Source organism: Citrus clementina, unplaced genomic scaffold, assembly GCF_000493195.1.
Source record: "Citrus clementina cultivar Clemenules unplaced genomic scaffold, Citrus_clementina_v1.0 scaffold_7, whole genome shotgun sequence".
Taxonomy (NCBI): Eukaryota; Viridiplantae; Streptophyta; class Magnoliopsida; order Sapindales; family Rutaceae; genus Citrus; species Citrus x clementina.
In genome coordinates, this window is record NW_006262075.1 from 2,811,074 (window position 1) to 2,831,219 (window position 20,146).

Sequence of the window (20,146 nt, forward strand, 5' to 3'; positions counted from 1 at the left end):
TTGCGAGTACATTAAAATTTGCACAACACTTTGCAGACTGATTTGTATCAGATCTGTCGTATAAATTGTTACGTTCCTCAGAAGCAAAGAGACTGGATCTCTGTCTTCTGTTGTATCTTCTCTTTTCCCTCCAACCATTCAGAGTATTATTTCTGGGATCCAGATCTAATACTATCTATGAGCCTTTAGATCTGTTGCTAGGTTTGCTAAAGAAAACATTTTCTGCTTAAAGATTGCAAAGAAATTTAAAAAGGGTATATCGGCTGGAAAACAGAACGTGCGAGATATTGATCTGTTCTAAGTCAGATCTGATCTCAAAGGCAGATTAAGTTCTGCATCGATCTGGTTACAACGCCACGTACCTATTAAAAATTGGTTATTTATTGCAATATTAAAGTTTAAATTTTAAATTCTGCATAATCACATCCATCCTGCATACCAGAAGGAAACAGAACGTAAGAGAAGAGTCTCATCTCTTTTTGACTGGAATTTATGTTGCGTACTAAACGCAGAAATCATGGCTTTGTAAGAAATTTTATAAATTAAGGCTACTGGAATAGATCCCTCAATCATATCATAATTGTGGGTTTTGATTTGTAAAATCATGGTTTTTAAAATGTTCTTGTCTTTTAAGGAAATCGTTATGTTTGGATAATAATTAAATGAAATGGGTCCTTTACAAAGACTTGATTCTATACTACTTAGTAAAGAATCATCAAAAGAGATGAATCGCCCATCTCTTAGGATAGCAAGTATGGAAGTATTAAGTCCTTCTGTAGTAAGGGGTTTTATGCCGACTTGTATTAAGCCGATGTGAATATAATTAAAATTTTTATCTCTTAATTTCTTTAAAGATTGTTCTGAAAACAAATGAATTGTTTCAAAAGACTTTGAAAGGGTTATGTCACGTTCTTCAGTCTTTATAACATAATCATTCTTTAAAAAATCAAGCTTTTTTGTTTTATAAATCATTTCTTTATTAACCTTTGGTAATTCCCAATTATCAATTGCTTTATTAAAGTCTTCAATTACAAATTCTTCAGAATTCACAACATTCTTTGAATCACTAGCTCTTCCAGAGGAAGAGCTAGAAAAGGATGATGCTCTACAGAGCAAAGAATCCATGGGTTAGGACCTATATCTAAGTTTTAGTCTTGTTGGTATGGCTACAATCCAAGGCTAAGAATTGGTTTTACTGCCCTTCAACTAAATCGGGACTTACGACCAAAAACTACCGAGGCACCCAGAGGTAACACTCACCACACAAACAATATTCAACAAAAATATAAGTCTTTAAACACAAAATCTCTATCCTATATTACACTATCCTCCCCTTGGCTCTGATACCAGAAGGAGATATTATATATATATATATATATATAGAGTAATTTTTCAATTAGGAATCCCAGTCTTCAATGTACTGTATTTTATTGTGTATTAAAATTTAATTTTTTTTTCTTTTAACTAATTCGTAATTTTATTAAAGTTAAAGAATTCTAATTGAAAAATCACTCTATATATAGTAATTATAATAATAATATTTTGGGTTGTCTTTCATTTTGGGTTATATTTCCCCAAAAAAATAGTAATAATAATAAATACCAGATGTAATCGACAATCGTTCAGTCTTTTTCTATCAGTCTTTTTCTCATGTCCGAAGTGACCCCTGTGCATCCGCGGCTTATATTTATATCACAATTTCTCAGTTTTGATTCAAATTCATAATGAAATCAGAACGAACACAACCTCCTTCACCTCAAATCTTCTAACCCTAAACTTGTTTCCTGCGGACCTCAGAACATGAGTATGGATGACTTCGCCCAATAATCAAGCCTCCAGGCTTGAATCCTAAAGTCCCGAGAATGAAATGCCCATTAGCATCTGGGCCTCTCTCCCAGGCAAGTGTCTGCCGTTGGCCAGGAATTCTTTTCCTTTTTAAATTAGTTTAAAAAGAGGCAGCTTCGTTTGTTGTTTTCTGTCCTCCATACGATCCGTCAATCACCACACTTTCGATATAGTTTATTTTAAGAATCCAAGTTGATCGATTTGAATGCCCAATTAGAATTACTTCTGCACCTAAACTTACGCAACAAGGGCGGGCCGAAAGATCAATCCAACAACTTCAAGACTCTTTTAACACTTCGAAAATAAATTAATAAATAAATAAAGCAGCAAAGATGACTGAAGCATTTTTAGCCAATTAAAATAAATCTCTGCAGTAGAAGGGTCATCATCGGTAAGTCTGTACCACACCAATTTTTTTTTTATTTTAAAAAAAGCTCATCATTTCCCCCCCTATCAAACCCATTTTGGAAAGAAACAATGTGCAGCACCTTACTGTTGACTCCGGTTTATTGAAAAATGTATCAGAATAGTATGTACAGGCAAATTAATCACCACAAGCAGAAAGAAAAAATGAAGATTAAATTATACAAACGGACAACATTTACACAAATTGTGCAAACATCCTCTTATCGATTGCTTCTCATATACAAGGTTAACAACTCCAATACTCCTATCAGCAGTACTATTAGAAGAATTATACCATTTTACCTTCAGAGTTTGACAAGTTATTCAGATCGCTAATGCTGATATTCAGCTGAGCATGGTTGGATGCCCGGTCTGGAGCATTCTCTTGATCATATCCATCCCAAAAGCAGAATCCGATGAACTGAGAAACAGAGGCACAATATTGGTTCACACATAAATCAGAAATGTTTCTTATTAAACAGATTTGACGACAGCAACAACTTCTCATAGATTGATAAAACAAAGACATGTCACCAAGGGCAGTTATCTTTCTGTGTTGACAAAACTTCATTACTCAGACCTCTTTATCAGTTCCCCCCCAAAATAAAAATAAAAATAAAATGTTGCTAGTGTATAAACAGATCTGTTTGGTAAATGGATATATACAAGACATGGAGATGCACCTTTACTTGCAGATGAACTATACTACTACATTACATAATTGGCTTTAATTATTAAAAAAAAAAATCAAATAAACTAATAACAGGTATGAAGAAGGGTTGTAAATCAGGTCGGAAGATTGGGAACTTAGAAATCATTGCCCAAGCAATCAATTATACTTCAGATTTCATAATTACATAAAAAAACAGCCACGTATATGGTAAAAAAGGACAATAATTCAGAACAAACTTAGCATTGGAGAAATTTTGCAGAATCGTTAAACAAACCTAGTAAACAATCAGTCTCACCTCCATCAGTATATTTCTCAAATGACCTATCACAATTTGTGTGTATTAAATTTACTTCACATAAAGAATTCCAAATTTCTAGAAGCATAAGCAACCTACCCTCTGCAGTCAGCCTTCTAAACAAAAATGCTTCAAGGAGCCCTCAACCAAAAGAAAAAGAAAATTTACTTGTTTGGTGATTTCAACAGGTTGGACCTACGATTATCAGAGTCCAAACGAAAAGCCAATGTCTACACCATTTTATTTGCTCCAAGGTAGTTGGATATTAGAATTACTATATTGCATTATACTAATGCAAGGGTAAGGAATCAATATTTGGTGATGGACAACATTGCACCAGCTAACAACCCATATCAGATCTTACTTTGGTCCATAAAGAATCAGAGGAGCTGAACCAACAATGCAGGACAAATGTCACAGTATGATTCATGTTAGACCTTATGCCATGTAGAAATTTTCTCAACTCAACCTCATGTAAACTATAGTCTTGGACATTATACTGCTCCTAAAGAAATTTTTCTGTTGAACAATAACATTCTCTGTGCTAATATCCTTCCACAATGATGGTGACCATAAATGAAAAACATAACCCTTGAATACTACCGACCCTCTTCAGTAGGCATAAATCTATCCAAAATAAATTATATTGCCCAGATCACCCATGAAACAACAATCGATAAACACAGAAAGTGGCTTCAGTCACACAAATTATAGTAATATTAAGATCGTTCTTGGATGAAACAGCCACCAAGTGGGAAAAACAGTGAACATAACTACAACTTTCATCCAAGATTGTGTGTATTCTTTCTCCCTCCCCATCCGGTTCTTTTTCTTGCTTGAACAATTTCAAAGACAATTTTTCTATTGCATTCGAAGGAAAAATAAGGATTCTAGAAATACCTTTATTCTCGAATTAAGCAGCGGAGTAATCAAGTATTGGATCACGTTAATGGTCGGAAAGAAATCACAAGCGGAAATCCTTCTCTGATCACAGTATAAATGCCCTTTTTATGGATTGTTCAACGTTCTTAATTTTAATCTTCACGAAGAAGAGAAGAAGATGATTTTTAACAATTTTTATGTATCTCTACTCTTATTCTTATCATTAGAGAGATTTTAGCCAAAGTGGAGGAAGTTTGTTTAAAATTAACTTCCCTCTCAATCTCCATAACCGTACATGTAACTACATGGTAGTTACCATGTGCGGGTCGGGTCAGGTCGGCCCATCATGGGCGACCCACCTATCCAACAACATTAAAAGAAAAAAGTAAAAAACATGTATGTAAATTTTATTTCAAAATCATAGCAACAAGAGAAGTAAACATTATTAAAGTTCAGCAAACACGCAACAAAAATTTTAAAGAAAATGTACTGAAGCTTTATTGGCATCATTTTGCTAAAACAGTCACATAAAATTCATCCAAACCTAAGCCACTGTATAACTTCGATCACAAGGGATAAAGAAATCCTTTGAAGCAAGAAGGCTAAGACAATCAAGAGGTGGGGAAAAATCACTCACTTTCCACATATAAGCATGAGCGATAATAACAAAACTACCACATGAAAAGTAAAATAGGCATTCACATTAATGAAGAAAAAGCTATTAAAGGAGAGCTGACCTTGGGATGGTTATTTCATAAGGAAAATAGATGACACCCTCAGAAATGGAAGGAACGTGGTCTTTTTTCTCATTAACAAATTTTATTATTTGAAATAAAACATCACGAAGAGAAGCTTCTAGTGCTGCCCGGTGAACGCTTCTCTCCTCAGATGCGCTCTCTGTATTCAAGGATATAATGAGGGAAAATAAGAAGCATATACCTTCGAATAAGTGAGACATCAAATATTCTTTAAGTTAAATCTATAGTTTCAGTACCTCCAGGGTCGAATACAACTTTGGAATGATGAGACTTGTTGGAATGAGCTTTTGGGAGTTGGGCCACATTCAAATTCACATACCACTGCTCCCAGTATAGGCGTTCAATTTTGTTAGTGAACCATGATGGCTGTTTGTTTTTTACTTCATAGAAAGATAAACATATCTGCATAATTATTTCAGAAGTTAGTAAACAAACAGATATGAACCTAACCAAAAGAAAGCACATGGCGGAGCCTAAACCTCAACTTAGAAGTAATCTAAGATAAAAAGCCCTGCACTAATAATTTTTCAAGTCAACAAAAAACACAAAACAAAAATATGCTACACTTAAAATGCCAACATAAATTGTTTAGGTCAGGGAGCGGTGGATGATAAAGAAGTACTCCAAACTCATACCAGAACAGAAAATTTCAAACTGTCACATTATGGAAGTAACCTAATTCCATGTTCTAACTTAAAAGAGTATTTAACATGCATTCTCCACAAAAACTAAATATTCTGTCCCCATGACCAAAAGAAGATTCTTAACAACTCCAGATGATTCAAATAAGATTTGAAACAACAATAGCAGATTGTCATTCTAGAACAGACAAAAAACTTTAAGGAATAAGCCGACACCAAAAACTAAAAGTTGCGTTAAATAAAAATTGTAAGCAAATAATGACCTGACTTTTCTTGTTAGGATGCTTTTCAACCCAACTTATGAATTGCTCAATCTTCTCATCTATTTTCTTCTCAACTTCCAAATCTCCACATTGCACCTACACAAAAATATCTAAAACATTCAAGTAACAATAAAAAGGTAATCAATCAAATCCTAAAGACATTCAATTTTTCCATAAAGCTACGAGAAAACGACATTTAACGCACAGTAAATCAGAATCACTTACATATGTGATTTCAAAAAGTTCGAGATCAATATCTTTAGGCCGCACAAGACCTAATGCTCGATGAAAAATAATTGTGTGTAATATACCTGCAAATAAATCACCTGGCCATTTCAGTCCCATAAATTCATTTATCCTTCCATCTACATATACATAGATGCAAATAGAGATATCAAATGATTGACAATCAATAGGCGCTAATTTGATCAGATTACTGAAATTGAAGTAAATAAAGAGCCAAATAATAATAATAATAATAATAATAATAATAATAATAATAATAATAATAATCATCAGAAGAAGAAGAAGAAGCATTTAGAAGAAAAGTAAGCCAAAATCAGTAACTTACAGCGCAAAACTTCGCGTATTTCGTAGTGTTCGACTTCCTAGAAAGAATTAAACAAAAAAAGAAACTCGATAATAAATAAAACAGAGAATTAATTAAAGTATAAATAGAGAAATCAGTTTTGAGTACCAGTTCTTTGAGTTGGCAGACTTCGCAGTTCATGACGATGACAAACTCAAAGGAGAAATTAAAGCTTTAGCTTTGAAGTAAATATTTGAATCTGTGGGTAAGGTGATGCGGTGGCAATCAACGATTGGTTGCTGACAGAGTTTGAGGTAGTCCGTTGAGTGTAACTTGACGAACTAATGTTTCTCCGATCGGAGTGATAAAGTTAATCTCTTAGATTAAAAGCTTACTCGTGCTTTAGAAGAGTTGAGATTAGCCAGGGCGGGCCGTTTCGACCCGTTTGGGTCGTTGACTTGACCATCTTTTATGTTATTATTGAGGACTTGTTTATGATGCAACTGTGGTACCGTATCATAATTTTTGTCTTTATTCAATGAAACCGTTGGATATAAGTTCGTTCAATCTAACAGTTTAAATAAATTATCGGAGAGTAGACAGTTACTAACAACAACCGATAACAACCGTTTAAATCGGTTGTGTGTAAATGAAGCTCTTGAAGTCGATGGAAACATAAATACGAGAATAGGATGCGATACGGATTTGAATCTCAAATTTGACTTTTGCAAGGGAGGGGAATTATCAGAAATTTCGTAAGGCAAGGAAGGGTAAAGATTCTTTCCTTAAATCGTAAATGAATTTGTATATTTGGGTGCTTGTGATTTTGATTTTGCCATGACGCATTTAAGAAAAATGTTACTGTCGATTTCTGCTATTATATTCTATTGATCTCTGGATTATTGAAGTTGCCCTTGTTGGTATTATAAATCTGGGATTTTTGCAGGCACTGCAAGATTATTGAGAAATTATGCCACCACCGTACATTAACCGCCACCACCGTACATTAACCCACTTAAGTATTTGCCCAGATACTTTAAACTCTCTCTAATATTCGAGGGTGCCTACTCCACTCACATTTTCGTGAGAGAGAGACTGTCTTCACTCAATTAGTTGATAATTGAGGGAGTACTGAAACTAACCTCTATAATACTTTTAAGGAGGCTCGAACCCTTGCACTCAACATTGTAAGGGTAAGGCTTCTCTCATTGGACCAAGGGTGCATTGGTCTATGGCATGCGTGTTGATTTAAATAAAATATGAGATTTGTTTGGCATGCATATGTAGGCTTCATGCCTGTGAATGCGATTTTTTAGTGAATTTTGAAGATGGGCTGTTCAAAATACTTTGGTTGCGAAAAGGTGAATGGCTAAGCGGTTTGAGCATTGGGGTAATCATCGACATGGTAAACCTTTTTTTATGTCCCTTTTGCTCCTTCAATTCGGCGCTTAGTGCAGTGAGATTCTTCAAATTAGTCCTCCTTAATAACCTCACATTCTTTGACGACCCCTGTTTACATTCTTAATCGAAATTTTTCACCGTCACCTACCTACAATTTCAACCGTTAGATTTAATTCCAACAATAACTGCAATATGCAGATTGATTTTCAAGTGAAATCGTTGTTATTAATGTAGTAGTAACAAGGTTTCGGAAATGCACTCTGACTATTAGATGGTATTACATTTACACAAAACCGGCTACGAAGGTTGTAAGTTGTCGCGTCGTTTCTCCAATAATTAATTTAAATCGTCGGATTGAACGACTAACCATCCAACGACCTTGATGAATAAAGACAAAAATTGTGGCACGGTACCATAGTTGCACCACAGGAGGATCCTATTATTGAAGAAGTTGCCATTTGAACAAAATTTAAAAATAATTACATTTGCAAAAAGGAGAAATTCTACAATATATATGATATTCCATGTCATCCGATGATGTGAAACTACTAATCAATAATTTTTTTACATATGTTAATTAATTTTTAATAATTAAAAGGTAAGCAATTCCCACCCTTTCTTTTTTTGCTCTAGTTTCAAAAATTCTTCTTCTCTCTTCTAAATTCCAAGAAACATTAATTTATTAGAAATTATAAAAATAATAAATTGAATAAAGTGCCTACGAAGAGCCTGATTTCATCCTCCTTCTCATTTACAACTCCATTCCCTTGCAAAAAAAAATGCAACAAATTTTCTTCCCATTTACAACTCCATTCCCCTGCCAAAAAAAAAAATGCAACAAATTTTCTAATTAAGCTAGTGACATGATTTTCTAGGGGAATGGATTTGTGAATGGGAAGCAAAAGGAGCATCAAAACAAGACTATTTTCATATTTGCAAAGTGAATTAAGGTTAGGGGCTATCATAGTTCAAGCATTTGCAGAAGGAGCTAAGAAACATTTAGTAAATTTTTCTTTTGCTTAATATACTGTGAAACAAGTTAAGATAGTGATGCTGGATATTTTTTTTGTAATTGTATAATTCATTGTTTCTTGATGGACAAACATGTGTCACGATTATATAGATTACTTGTAAATTCCAAAATTATTGCAAGTAAAATATGTATGTTTCCTTTGGTAAACATGCCCTCGTGAATGGAACTCAGTTTTGAATTTTCAATAATATTGTAGGGAAGCCATTTGAAAGAGAATCATTTATAATCAACTTCAGTGAAAAAATAACCAAATGTTCAATAATTTAAAAGGCCATAAGTGGATCCAGCTACCAACTCAGAATCAAACCTTGTAGGGCCGGGAGCTATTATTAGAGATGAGAGCTGGAAGGTGATAGCAGCTGCAATTAAGGTCTCAAAATTCTTTGGAGATGTTTCTTTTGCTGAGGCAGAAGCCTGGAATGGGGCATGCAGATTGCTAGAGATGCACATGTACGAGCTTTGATCGTGGAATCAGATGCACGAGGAGTGGTTAACTTAGTAAACAATAGGTAAGGCAGCAGAACCGAGATTTATCAGGTACTTTCAGAAATTCAAAGCTTAATGAAACAATTTGAACAAGTTAGTATCAAGTACGCTCATAGATCTTGCAATACTATTGCCCATTCTCTAGCTAAACTAACTTTAGAAAAATGCGAAACTATTGTATGGATGGGTTCATACCCTTCAAACTTGATGTGCCTATTTTCTTCCTTAAATTAATAGAATCTTCCTTTAAAAAAAAAAAGCCATAGAATAGTTTTTCACTGTTGCTCAATATTATTCCGCACATATCAAAATATTTTTTTTTTCATTAAATAACAAAACGTCAGCACTAGTGCTAAAAATAAACTATAAATTGAAAACTCACAAGCAGGAGGATGAAATTAGGCCCTCTGTAGGCACTTTGTTCAATTTATTATTTTTATAATTTCTAAATAAAATAATGTTTCTTGGAATTTGGAAGAGGGAAGAAGAATTTTTGAAACTAAAGCAAATATAGAGAAAATGAGGGAATTGTTTGACTTTTAATAAGGTAAAGTTAAAAAATTGATTGACACATGTAAAAAAATTATTAGTTAGTGGTTTCACATCATCAAATGACATGGAACATTAGATATATTATAGAATTTCTCCACAAACAGATGTACTTGTAAGTCATAAACTTAATTACGGGTTGGGACAATTAAAATATACTTAAATGAAGTAGGGAAATTATCGATCACCTATCCAAAACTTACCTTATTAAAAAATATTATAAAAATTTATATGCGTTTGATTTTTTTTACTTACTGTTTACAACAGATTGGAACTGCATTTGAACGTCTTTGGATCCTGCTTAGAGCCGGCTTCACTCCACTTTCACCTTTCATATCAGGAAGATAGGAACGTCGACTTGCACTTGCAATATAGAATTTCACTTTCAATATCAATTATCTACTAAGAGGTTAAAATTATCCTTACAAAATAATACTAATATAATTTGTGTTTACTTTTGTTTTGTCATTTTGTAAAAGTAATTATATTTTTTGGTGAATAATTGATACAAATTACATGTATTGATTATAAATTTGAACAAATTCAAATTTTTTATAGTATTTTTTATATGGGGATAAACTTCTGGTGGACAACTAATAATTTTTCAATAAAATAATATCCCTAGTAAACTAATATTCGAATGTTAGGATGTCTAGTATTATTCTTCAAGTAAATGCCCATTTAATTCATACCGATTAAGCCAATTATCCAATTAATCCCTTTTCAATAATTATCCAAAAAATTATTGTTGCATATATGTTTCTATTAAAATTTACTTAGGTAGCTTTTTTTTTTTGTCCAAAATTTGAATGAGTTTGAATTTAATTAGTTGAAGTCTGAATAGGTCTTAATGCATATATCTAAATAATATATATATATATATATATATATATTTTCAATATCTGAATATAAGTATTAAGTTATTTATTTTCTTAAAAAGAAAAAAATGATATTTCAACATATATAACCTCACAAGTATTAATAATTCTTATATTTACTTGTTAGATACTTGACAAGTTATAAATAAATTATTGGATTAGTTAAAGAAATTTGATAATATGTACCTTAACAAAGAATGAAAAAAAATATATATCTAACACATGTATTTTTTAAGTATACTATATGTATTTTTTTTTTGTTAATTATTTAGGCCGACTACAAATTGTTTAATTATTTGAATTACAATACAAAGAGATAGACCTATTACAAAATACACTCACCCACGGTCTTATTATGTTTAAAATTCTTCATTTACAATAAAAGAAAGTTGATAGTTAGATATGCATAGAACAAAGAACATAAATAAATAAAAAAATAATAAAAAGATAATTTATATAGTTTAACAACTCTTTGCATGATTCTATTCATATTTCCTACTTGATGAGGGTCAGAACTCGATCCGAGAATTTCATTAAATGCACTCTGACTCTTGAGAAAATATATGCGTGAGAGCATTGAATCGTTGCTACTTTTTACTATTGGTCCATCTAAAAATAAATTAAATTTAGACTTTGGACAAAAAATAAACAATCTTCGTTAGATTTAAAGTTATATCGGTAGAAATGCTTTTGATTTTTGAAAAGCTAGATCCAATAAAGAAAAATATTGATAGGAGTTATTTAGGGTGATTTCTAAACTTCTCACTGTACGTCAAATTTTCCTTTCCCATCATAAATCAAAATATTACTTTTCTCGTCTGCGTTTTGCAGCATCCCCACTACCCAGCGAGGCTAAAGCAAGAGCTTTGGAAATAAATAAAATTAGTCTGATCATTGCCCAATTTAAAGAGAAACAAAAGAGCTTTGGCCTTTGCGTTTACATGAAAGAGAAACGATCTCCATGTTAAAGCCATTGTCCCCTGAGATTTATCATCATATCCAAGCATGGAAAAAAAAAAAAAACAAATACGGAGCATATATAGTCATGATTCTGTTGGAATAAAGTTATCAAAGGAAACGTAAATGCTCCTTAATTTTTATCAACAATCTCCCTCAGTAACATTGTATAGTATTCCCTAATACGACAATTATGTGTTTCACCAGCTCCAAGTTGTTCTATCAAAAGGGTTCCCTTAAATACATTTTCTTACGATTCCTGATTTGATGTTGTTGCCTCCTATTTCTTGAATTTAATATTCTTTTTTTTAATAATAATAATAATAATTAATCACGAAGCTTTTAAATGTACGTACACACAAATAGAATATCATAGTTGTTTTCATTTTTTCAGAAAAAGAAATAATAATAAATGGCTTCATTAAGCTGGTTCTTTAGGATTTAGAAAAAGGGGGGAAAGAAAAATGAAAAAAATTGGTCGCGATACACTAGTTAAAGTCTGTATTGATCACCGTTTGCTTATGTTTAGCTCACTGGTTATCATTTGGACAAATGATATTTGGCAAAATCTTGTCCATTTTATGTTCTTCGACTTATTTGGGTGTAATAACATGTATTTTTAAGATAAACATAACAGCAATGAAAGGCGTCCCAATTGATATCTAATTATATGTGTCACTTATGTATCAAATAATAAATTTTATAAGTTAAAAGATAAGAAAAACACACACTCTAAGCAATGTATTTCGTCATGTAATATATTACAATTTACAATTTTTTTTTGTAGCACTGATTTCATCAAGGATCTTGGACTTCATTAAAATTCGGAAAAGTTATTAAACGATATGGTTTAATAGTATAATTCCACTACACTATTAAATCATATGGCCTAATAGCTTTCTCAGACTTTAACAAATCTAGAGAGTGAGGCTATTTTAACAACTATTGACTATTTTAACTTAAATTTTGAGCTATTAATCTCATGCAATCCAGTAGTTGATGAATTTGCATCATTAAATGCTGATTTCACTTTCAATATCTATCATAAAATTATATAAGATAATGGCAAAATTTTATATTGAAATTTTTAGTAAAATAATTAAGTTAAAATAGCCTCTTCCTCTTTTTAATTAACTATAATTCATCTTAATTGAAATTTTTTAATGAAGTCGAAACCAGTTTTTTAGGTTTGAGGTCACAAACCTTGGGTGAAGAATTAGTAATTACCTTGGTAAAATTTCAAACTTATTCTGTATAAATGCAAACTTGTGCATAACTGATACTCATTCGTGCTAAATGTGTTTGGATTTGATTAAACTTCAACGTCGTACAATTGTTTGACCAATATTGAATCCTAATCTTCTGTTGAGGCTTAAAATTAATCACATATATTAGTCAGTAAAGCACGAGTAGAAAACACAGTGGAAGCTAGCGAATATAGTCACGCAATCAGACATAGGATTCGATTACAAAGTCTCATCATGAAAGAATATGGGCTCCACGTGTGTCTATAACTCTATTTTAATTTTCAACCTTATCTTTTTCTATGCTTTTATTTTAGCTACAGCGCCAAATTCCTTCCTGTACGATGTGTGGTGTATTACTAATAATTGCAGCATACAGTCGACAGAGAACGACACTCTTGTATATATCTTTGGACCCTCATCAAATCAAATCATACCTTGCGCAGGTATAGTGAAAATCAAAAGTGGCTCTTATGCTGACCTACTCTGGACACACGTACCAGTACCCTGCTGCTTTATTTCCAGTGCTATGCCTGCTCTATATATATCTCAATGCCTGATTAAATGATTTGCATGATGCAAGTTAAAACGAGATGTTTAAGGTTGTTATTAATCCAAGGATGATTGCCTTTCATTCATTACTTACGTATTGAAAACTAAGCTTAGGAATCTTAGCCCATGTAGGATATTATTGCCCGGTGGTAATCAACACCCTCAACAAATGTTGAGGAAATGACTTTGAGTCACTCCTGCTGCAAGAATTCTTATATTCCTCTCATACAATTTAATAGAGTAGGTTTCCTATGTCAACGGATGTGAGTAGATATTAGAGATATCTCCCAATTATTAGTGTGGGTAGATATTTAGAATGTTAGAACTGATTGAATAGAGTGCTAATAGATTTCTAATTGTATACTGTTAGTCCCATATTTATTCTTTGCTTGACTTTACTTCGTGGGATGAAGCTCCTAGTTTTATTCTTTCTTTTCTTCATGAGGATGTTAATGGTCTCCTTTCCTATAGAGATTCAGCTTATAATGGCTTGTTATTAGTTTATTTCTGAGAAGTAAGACTCGTTACATCCTTTTATAAGTAGATAATTCTTTGTTTTTATTAAAAATTTCCTCAATTCAGCTTGGAAAAAAATCAATAAAGAATATCTGTTACTCAAATAGATACAGTACTGTCTGAGCTTGGAAAATATTAATCTTCCTCTAAAATTATTAAGTTTGCCTAAGTTACGTTCATTATAACTTATAGGCTGGCTATAGCCTGTAAAAAATGAATAATAAAGCAGGTGGGTTTATTAGGCAAACTCAAAATATTAAACTTCTAATCAAAGTTAAACATGCAGTAGATGAAGCATTTTGTCTCAATATTTTAGTTGGTAATTACTACTTCTTGACGTGTAACATAATGATCATCTAATTGTTCGATTGTTTCTCACCCTTAATATCGTTTATATGGTCACGTAATAAAATAGTTAAGGCCAAAAAAAACAAAAAGAAGGAACAACATGGTAATTAAAGGAATTGATTTAGCTCTGATAATCATTTAACAGTTAAACTTGTCTTCGTTTTAAGGTTTAACCAGGCCATCTTATGTTTTCAAAAGAATATATATTTTCTCACACTATAAATTGATTGAATACCCATGAGAGAGAATACTGGTTACCACCTAATGAATATAAACTTTGCCTCCCTCACCAACTTAATGTTCTTGAAACTAGCGTATGACATTCCATTTCGCATTTTCCCATATACTAATTCATTGGGGTCTTCAATATATACATTAATTACTGGTCGGGTAATATCACATATAAATGTTTTATGCATGGTTGCCGAAGCTGAGTTAATCTAATTAATTAGTGGTTGCAATCCGGAATCTTCTTGATAGGAACTGGCAAGTCTGCCTAACTCACATCTATCGCGAAGCGAATTCAGTTGCAGATTTCATGGCCAATATGGCTCTTTCTCTCCCTAATGGGATGCATTTTTTTACTAGCCCGCCTGTGGGCATTTATTCAGTTATTTTGCAGGACATGATTGGGGTTGCTAAACCCCGTATTGTTCCGATTTAGCTCTTTTTACAGAGCCCTTATTAAACAAAAAAAAAAATTGCAATGCGCAAAAACTGCTGATTTTCGTATTTTGTTGTTATCCAAGCCTAGACGTCATGCATCAAAATGTATGATTTCATGTATGTGCAATGGAACCAAATCTCTTCTGCAATAGAAACATGGGTGGGTGGTGGGGGTATGGGGGTCCTCAAATTTCATGTCATTTGAAAAAAATCTCTCTGCCAAAGGGGCTTATCAATAACTCTGTAAAAATTCTGTATCTCCAATAAGAATCTATCCACATGCCTACACATTGTCAAGAAATTAAAAATGATCTCTAGCTAGCATTCCTGCAATAAAGGCTTTTGTCCATGCATCTTCCCTTTTGTCAGTTTGAATTCTCCATTACCACAAGACTCCCATTGTAGGGCCTCAAAAGGAATGTAGGAAGTAATTATCTATATACATGAGAATCAAGAAACATTAACCATCCATTTTTTCTCCTTTCGATAGGCTGTGACAGGGACTTAAAAGAGTGGGTACTAAACCCTAAAAAAACAAAGCTTATGTGGCCTGTATTTCATTGGCCTCGAAAGATATAGCTAGCTACTTTGTTTGAATGATTGGTCTGTAGCAACAAGGATATCTAGTACTGCGTAGCTGGAGGGGATTATATATTTATAGATTCTATAAGTTTTATGTGGTTGCCTACTAATTAATTAATAAATTATATTTTATCATTTTGGTCCACACTGAATTTGTACACCAAGTTGTGTCAAGTTTCTCCAAGGAATGGGTGTGGGTTGACATACAGTTGGCTAGAGTTTCAGAAATAATTATGTTACTATGTTAGTGTGCTTCTTAATTGTTGGATTACATGGATCACATTTGGCTAAAAGAATGATGACTGTGGTGATTTAAAATCAAATTATTCAAACTGTTCTTCAGCTGTTAGCTAGTGTGCAAAATCTTTCACCGCAAACCGACTGATACATGAAAAACTCATATAATTTTTTTATCTTCTTAATATCCCCGCCATCCAGTTGATGAGAGATAAGCAAATTGGCACAGAAAGCACTACTCGGGGTTACTTTAGTGAGTCACGAAATCACTTTTTCCCATACGGTGAAAAAGGACTTTCATGGAAACTAGTCTTAAAGCTTTATCTTCTCAGTTTGGTGATTACAGGAACATTTATTATTTTTTTGGGCAAAAAATTGACAATTGTGACTTATTTATATTTCCTAAGGTAATATGCATGCATACGGTATACTAGTGGAGCGTATAGAGTTCATTCCGTTTCTCGATCCTCAGATTCTCCATCTCTGTTGCTTTCTCAATTCTCATTCTCAAAAGCTCAAATAGCTAGACTATACAGCTACCATTGTACTATTCCTTGACGCAGACCATCTTTATTTATAGGTTCATGACTTTGACTTATTGACTTCTGCTTACAATTATTTTTTTTTTTTCAGAAAGGGGCGGTTGGTGTTATATTGATAATAAAGATTCAATACTATTGATATTTTTGTGAAAACAACAGAATACAGTACCAGTTAAACAGCAAATTCATGTTTTGTTTCTTTCCTTTGATACTTACGCAGTTTTTGTTTGATGAAATGAGAGACATTAGAATATAACTTCATAAGATAGAGAGACTAGAAAAGCCCAGGCATTGATCTTGAAGCAACTGGCTACACAGATGGCAAGATCGTACCTGCACCAATATACATCTCCATTATTGATATAATGGAAGCAACAAAAATGCCGACCCAACTTTAAATAAAGAGAATGAGAGGTGGGAAGCTCTAGAAAAGCTGTATTTGCCGCACAAGAGGAGACACTAGGTTGGGTCCATTCACAATGTGGGATTGTGTCACGTTAGATTGTATTTGCATGTGTCAATGTCATATCATTCCGATGCACTGTACATTCAGTTTACTCAAATTGTTGTTAAAGATATTAATTATATTTTTGAAACGAAAATAGTAATTAATTGACAATAGAGATGTTGAATGTTTTCTTAAATCCGAAACACAAATGAATTCTATTGTATATTCTGAAGAAAGAATTTGAATTCCATGAAGGTCATCATACACCTAATAAATACGAGATCATAGCACAAAAAAGATTTCATAGAAATTTTAAATAAAAAGAATAAAAGACGGTATTATTATCTCTAGAGATTAAAATATAAGTAAGTAATTGCGGTGAATCAAAGAAGATCTCATACGCTGCAGATGAAAATGACTGACCAATAAAAAGAAATTACCTAGAAAATCAAAATACAAAAAAGAAAGAAATAAAGCGCCCAAAGATCGAGAGAAGGCTGCCCGAACAGTAGATTGACCGCGACTGGATTGCCTGCCCGGCTGCCCTAATTGCCCTCCATGTGTCGTGTAGCACAGTAGCAAGGACAAAAAGCTTTCGGTCTCGTCGTTTTCTGCTGCCCGATCGGTGCCCGCTCCGTGTTAGATAAGGGCGGGCACAGTTCTTTGTTCTGTCGGTGTTGGGACTGGTCTTTGCGTTCCGGACGGCACGCGCGGTCAGGTACGTAATGTGTTGGTACGAGTACTTGCATACATGGAGATGGAGCCATAATTGTTTTATGAAAACAGAATTCGAGAAACAGAAAAAAGTAGAGAAATATAAGTGTTTTTCAAAAACCATGAAGTCTCCGCTCCCTGACATAACATTTGGTGCGTTTTCTTTCTACGTGTGCTGGTTTTCGCTTTTGCATTCACATTTCGTTTTCTGCTGCATTTAGTTGATTGTGTGAGCTTTTATCATTTTATCACCGGTCCTTTTCAGTAAAAGATTATTGATGAAAATTGTAACCACCAAAAATGCACTGAGATAGCTCCAAATCCCTAACCTTAAAAGCTTATTAATTAAAACAATGGCTAGGGCGTATTGAACAGAAAGAGACTTAGCTCTCGGCCATGCGGATATGGTTTTTAACATGAAAACTCAACTTGGTATACGTACAAAGAATATGCTTGCACTGATATTTCTCACTCCAACCGAAGCAACCTAGCTGTCTAGCTAGCAACAATAACTTGGCTTATAATTCATTTGCCTTGATGCTCTCTCTTTTTCTGCAAAAATTAATTAAGATAATATATATTTGCTATTCCCCCCCCCCCCCCCACATGAGAAACTTCTCAACTTATTTCTCTAATACTAGTAAAACTTTTAATGTACACGAGAATTCGTAAATTATGTGTATAAATCAAATCATTATTTTCGTTGGTGGTTCTACTCTCTCTAGTGCCCCCTGCCCGGGAAAGAGGTTCCATATATCCCCCACCAGTGTAATGTGGGTAAATTACTCCAAAGTATAATAGATTTTTACTCTTAGTAATCTCTGTATACTCATTTCTTTTTTCTTCATTATTATACATATACTATATCGTATTATCGAGTAATTGAAGGAGCTAATACTTTTTTCTTCTTTGATCAAAAGATTAATAGTACAGGGTCACTTTAATTTAGTCAATAAAGGTCCACTAGTAATTATTTTATTGAAGTACTCGTTTAGTTGATGATATAAGAGATTGGTGTTGACTTAATGATGATTAGATATAGATAATGCCAAGATATATATCAGTGGTTACTGATTGGTAACTATTTATTATCTTGTAAATCAAGCAATATACGATGATTTTACTCTCCAGCATCATCATCAATAATGTTCAGACAAAAGATGGGTGATTGAAAAATGGTTCCAGAAATCTAAGGCATGTGGACCCTCCTCTTTCTATCTCCTAACCCCATGTCTTACTTTATTCTAATGCCTTCAAATTCTACTAGGTTTAAAGTTTCCAATCCATGCATATTAATTCAAACCAACAAGTTCATAAAGGCCGCTTGTTCACACAATGAATAAATCCTGTGGTTGCTTGCTGTAAGATTAACTATTATTCTTATAGCAGGCCGATTCAAACTTACATTTATACATGTATGAATACCCATTTTTTAAGAAAATTTTTATATTCCAAAAATACCCATAACATAATTTAGTATTAAAGATAACTTGAGATACAATAAAACCTCGATAAATAAATGTTTGGTAAGTTAATGCTTTAATTAAATAATAAAATTTTATGGTCCTGACTTGAGCCGTGTATTAAACTAATAATTTTGCTAAATGCATAAGATAATACATATATTTTTTAATCTTTTAGGGCCTAATGTAAATATAAATTAATAATTTAATCAAATACAAAAATTAATAATGAATAAAATATAAAATCCATGACATTAAGGAGCTTTTTTCTTGCAACTTCAATTATCTAACTCAACTTTTGGGAAAATGCATTTAAAGAAGTTTACTTTTTTCTTTGTTAAAAAATTGAGCTCAGCTTTGTATTTAATTTTGTACATAACACTACTTTTGGTTTACCTTTTTCAGTCATTATAGACTTTTTTATTGCTTTTAAATGAGAATTCATGAAGGAGAAAAATATGGAAATTCTGATGATTTGAGACTAAAAAGCACAAATAATTGAATAAAACTTGAGAATACCTTTATTTTCGTATTTAATATCAGTATCAAAGGTTTGCATGATTGTAATATATATGTACATGATTACACAAACTAAATAAAAAAATAATAGTTTTTTTTCTAAAATTTATGAAATAGGTGTGTAAAAAATATAGGCTATAAATGGCCACACTCATATTTATAATAAGATAAACTCATCTCCTAAGATAAAAATGAATCACAATTAAGCTGAAAGAAATTTTCAAAAACGCAAACCTAATTTGACTTTAATTGAAATGACAAATAAAAAAAAAAAACAAAGACTAAAACAGTTGAACTATGAATCTTTCCAACATCACTTTAATGGTTGTTAAGAGGTAATTAACAAGTGGTAGGTGCAGGTCAATCTAATCGTACCTTTCAGTCTCAGGTCCACCGTTCACTTATGTCCACGTCTCCTCTGTCCTTTTATGCAGTTTATCATGAAATTCCTCCGAGTGTGAAACCAATCTAGATAGCACGATGTAGTCAAATCAATCCCTCTCAAATCCCATGCAAATCTCGTTCGTCAAGTAATTAAGCAATTAAATCATGTAATTTACTTTATAATACCTTAATTACTTAGTCATTAGAATAGAATCTCGTTAGGTAAAATAGAGAAGCAGATGTAAAATATGACTTTTGCCTGCATCCACGCGGTTCAACTTCGTTGCCTCAGAAAGGATTTTCCTATTACGTACCGCGGCAGTCATAGTTATTTTT

General features: G+C 32.8%; 1 protein-coding gene across 3 annotated transcripts; it reads right to left on the reverse strand.

Annotated features, from left to right (window-relative positions):
- Window positions 1-1,632: 1,632 nt before the first annotated feature.
- LOC18036290 (autophagy-related protein 101) lies at window positions 1,633-6,688 on the reverse strand. Of its 3 annotated transcripts, XM_024181353.1 has the most exons (8): window positions 6,460-6,688; window positions 6,334-6,370; window positions 5,988-6,127; window positions 5,763-5,858; window positions 5,095-5,260; window positions 4,838-4,997; window positions 2,554-2,671; window positions 1,633-2,076 (listed from the first exon to the last, which is right to left on the reverse strand). In XM_024181353.1, exons 1-7 carry the CDS (start codon window positions 6,490-6,492, stop codon window positions 2,596-2,598), a joined length of 708 nt encoding a protein of 235 aa, XP_024037121.1. In that variant the 5' UTR covers window positions 6,493-6,688; the 3' UTR covers window positions 1,633-2,076; window positions 2,554-2,595. The 3 variants fall into 3 exon arrangements, with proteins under 3 accessions (XP_024037121.1, XP_006425820.1, XP_006425819.1); XM_006425757.2 differs by lacking the exon at window positions 1,633-2,076 and having other exon boundaries at window positions 2,297-2,671; XM_006425756.2 differs by lacking the exon at window positions 1,633-2,076 and having other exon boundaries at window positions 2,298-2,671; window positions 5,988-6,073; window positions 6,460-6,683.
- Window positions 6,689-20,146: the final 13,458 nt, after the last annotated feature.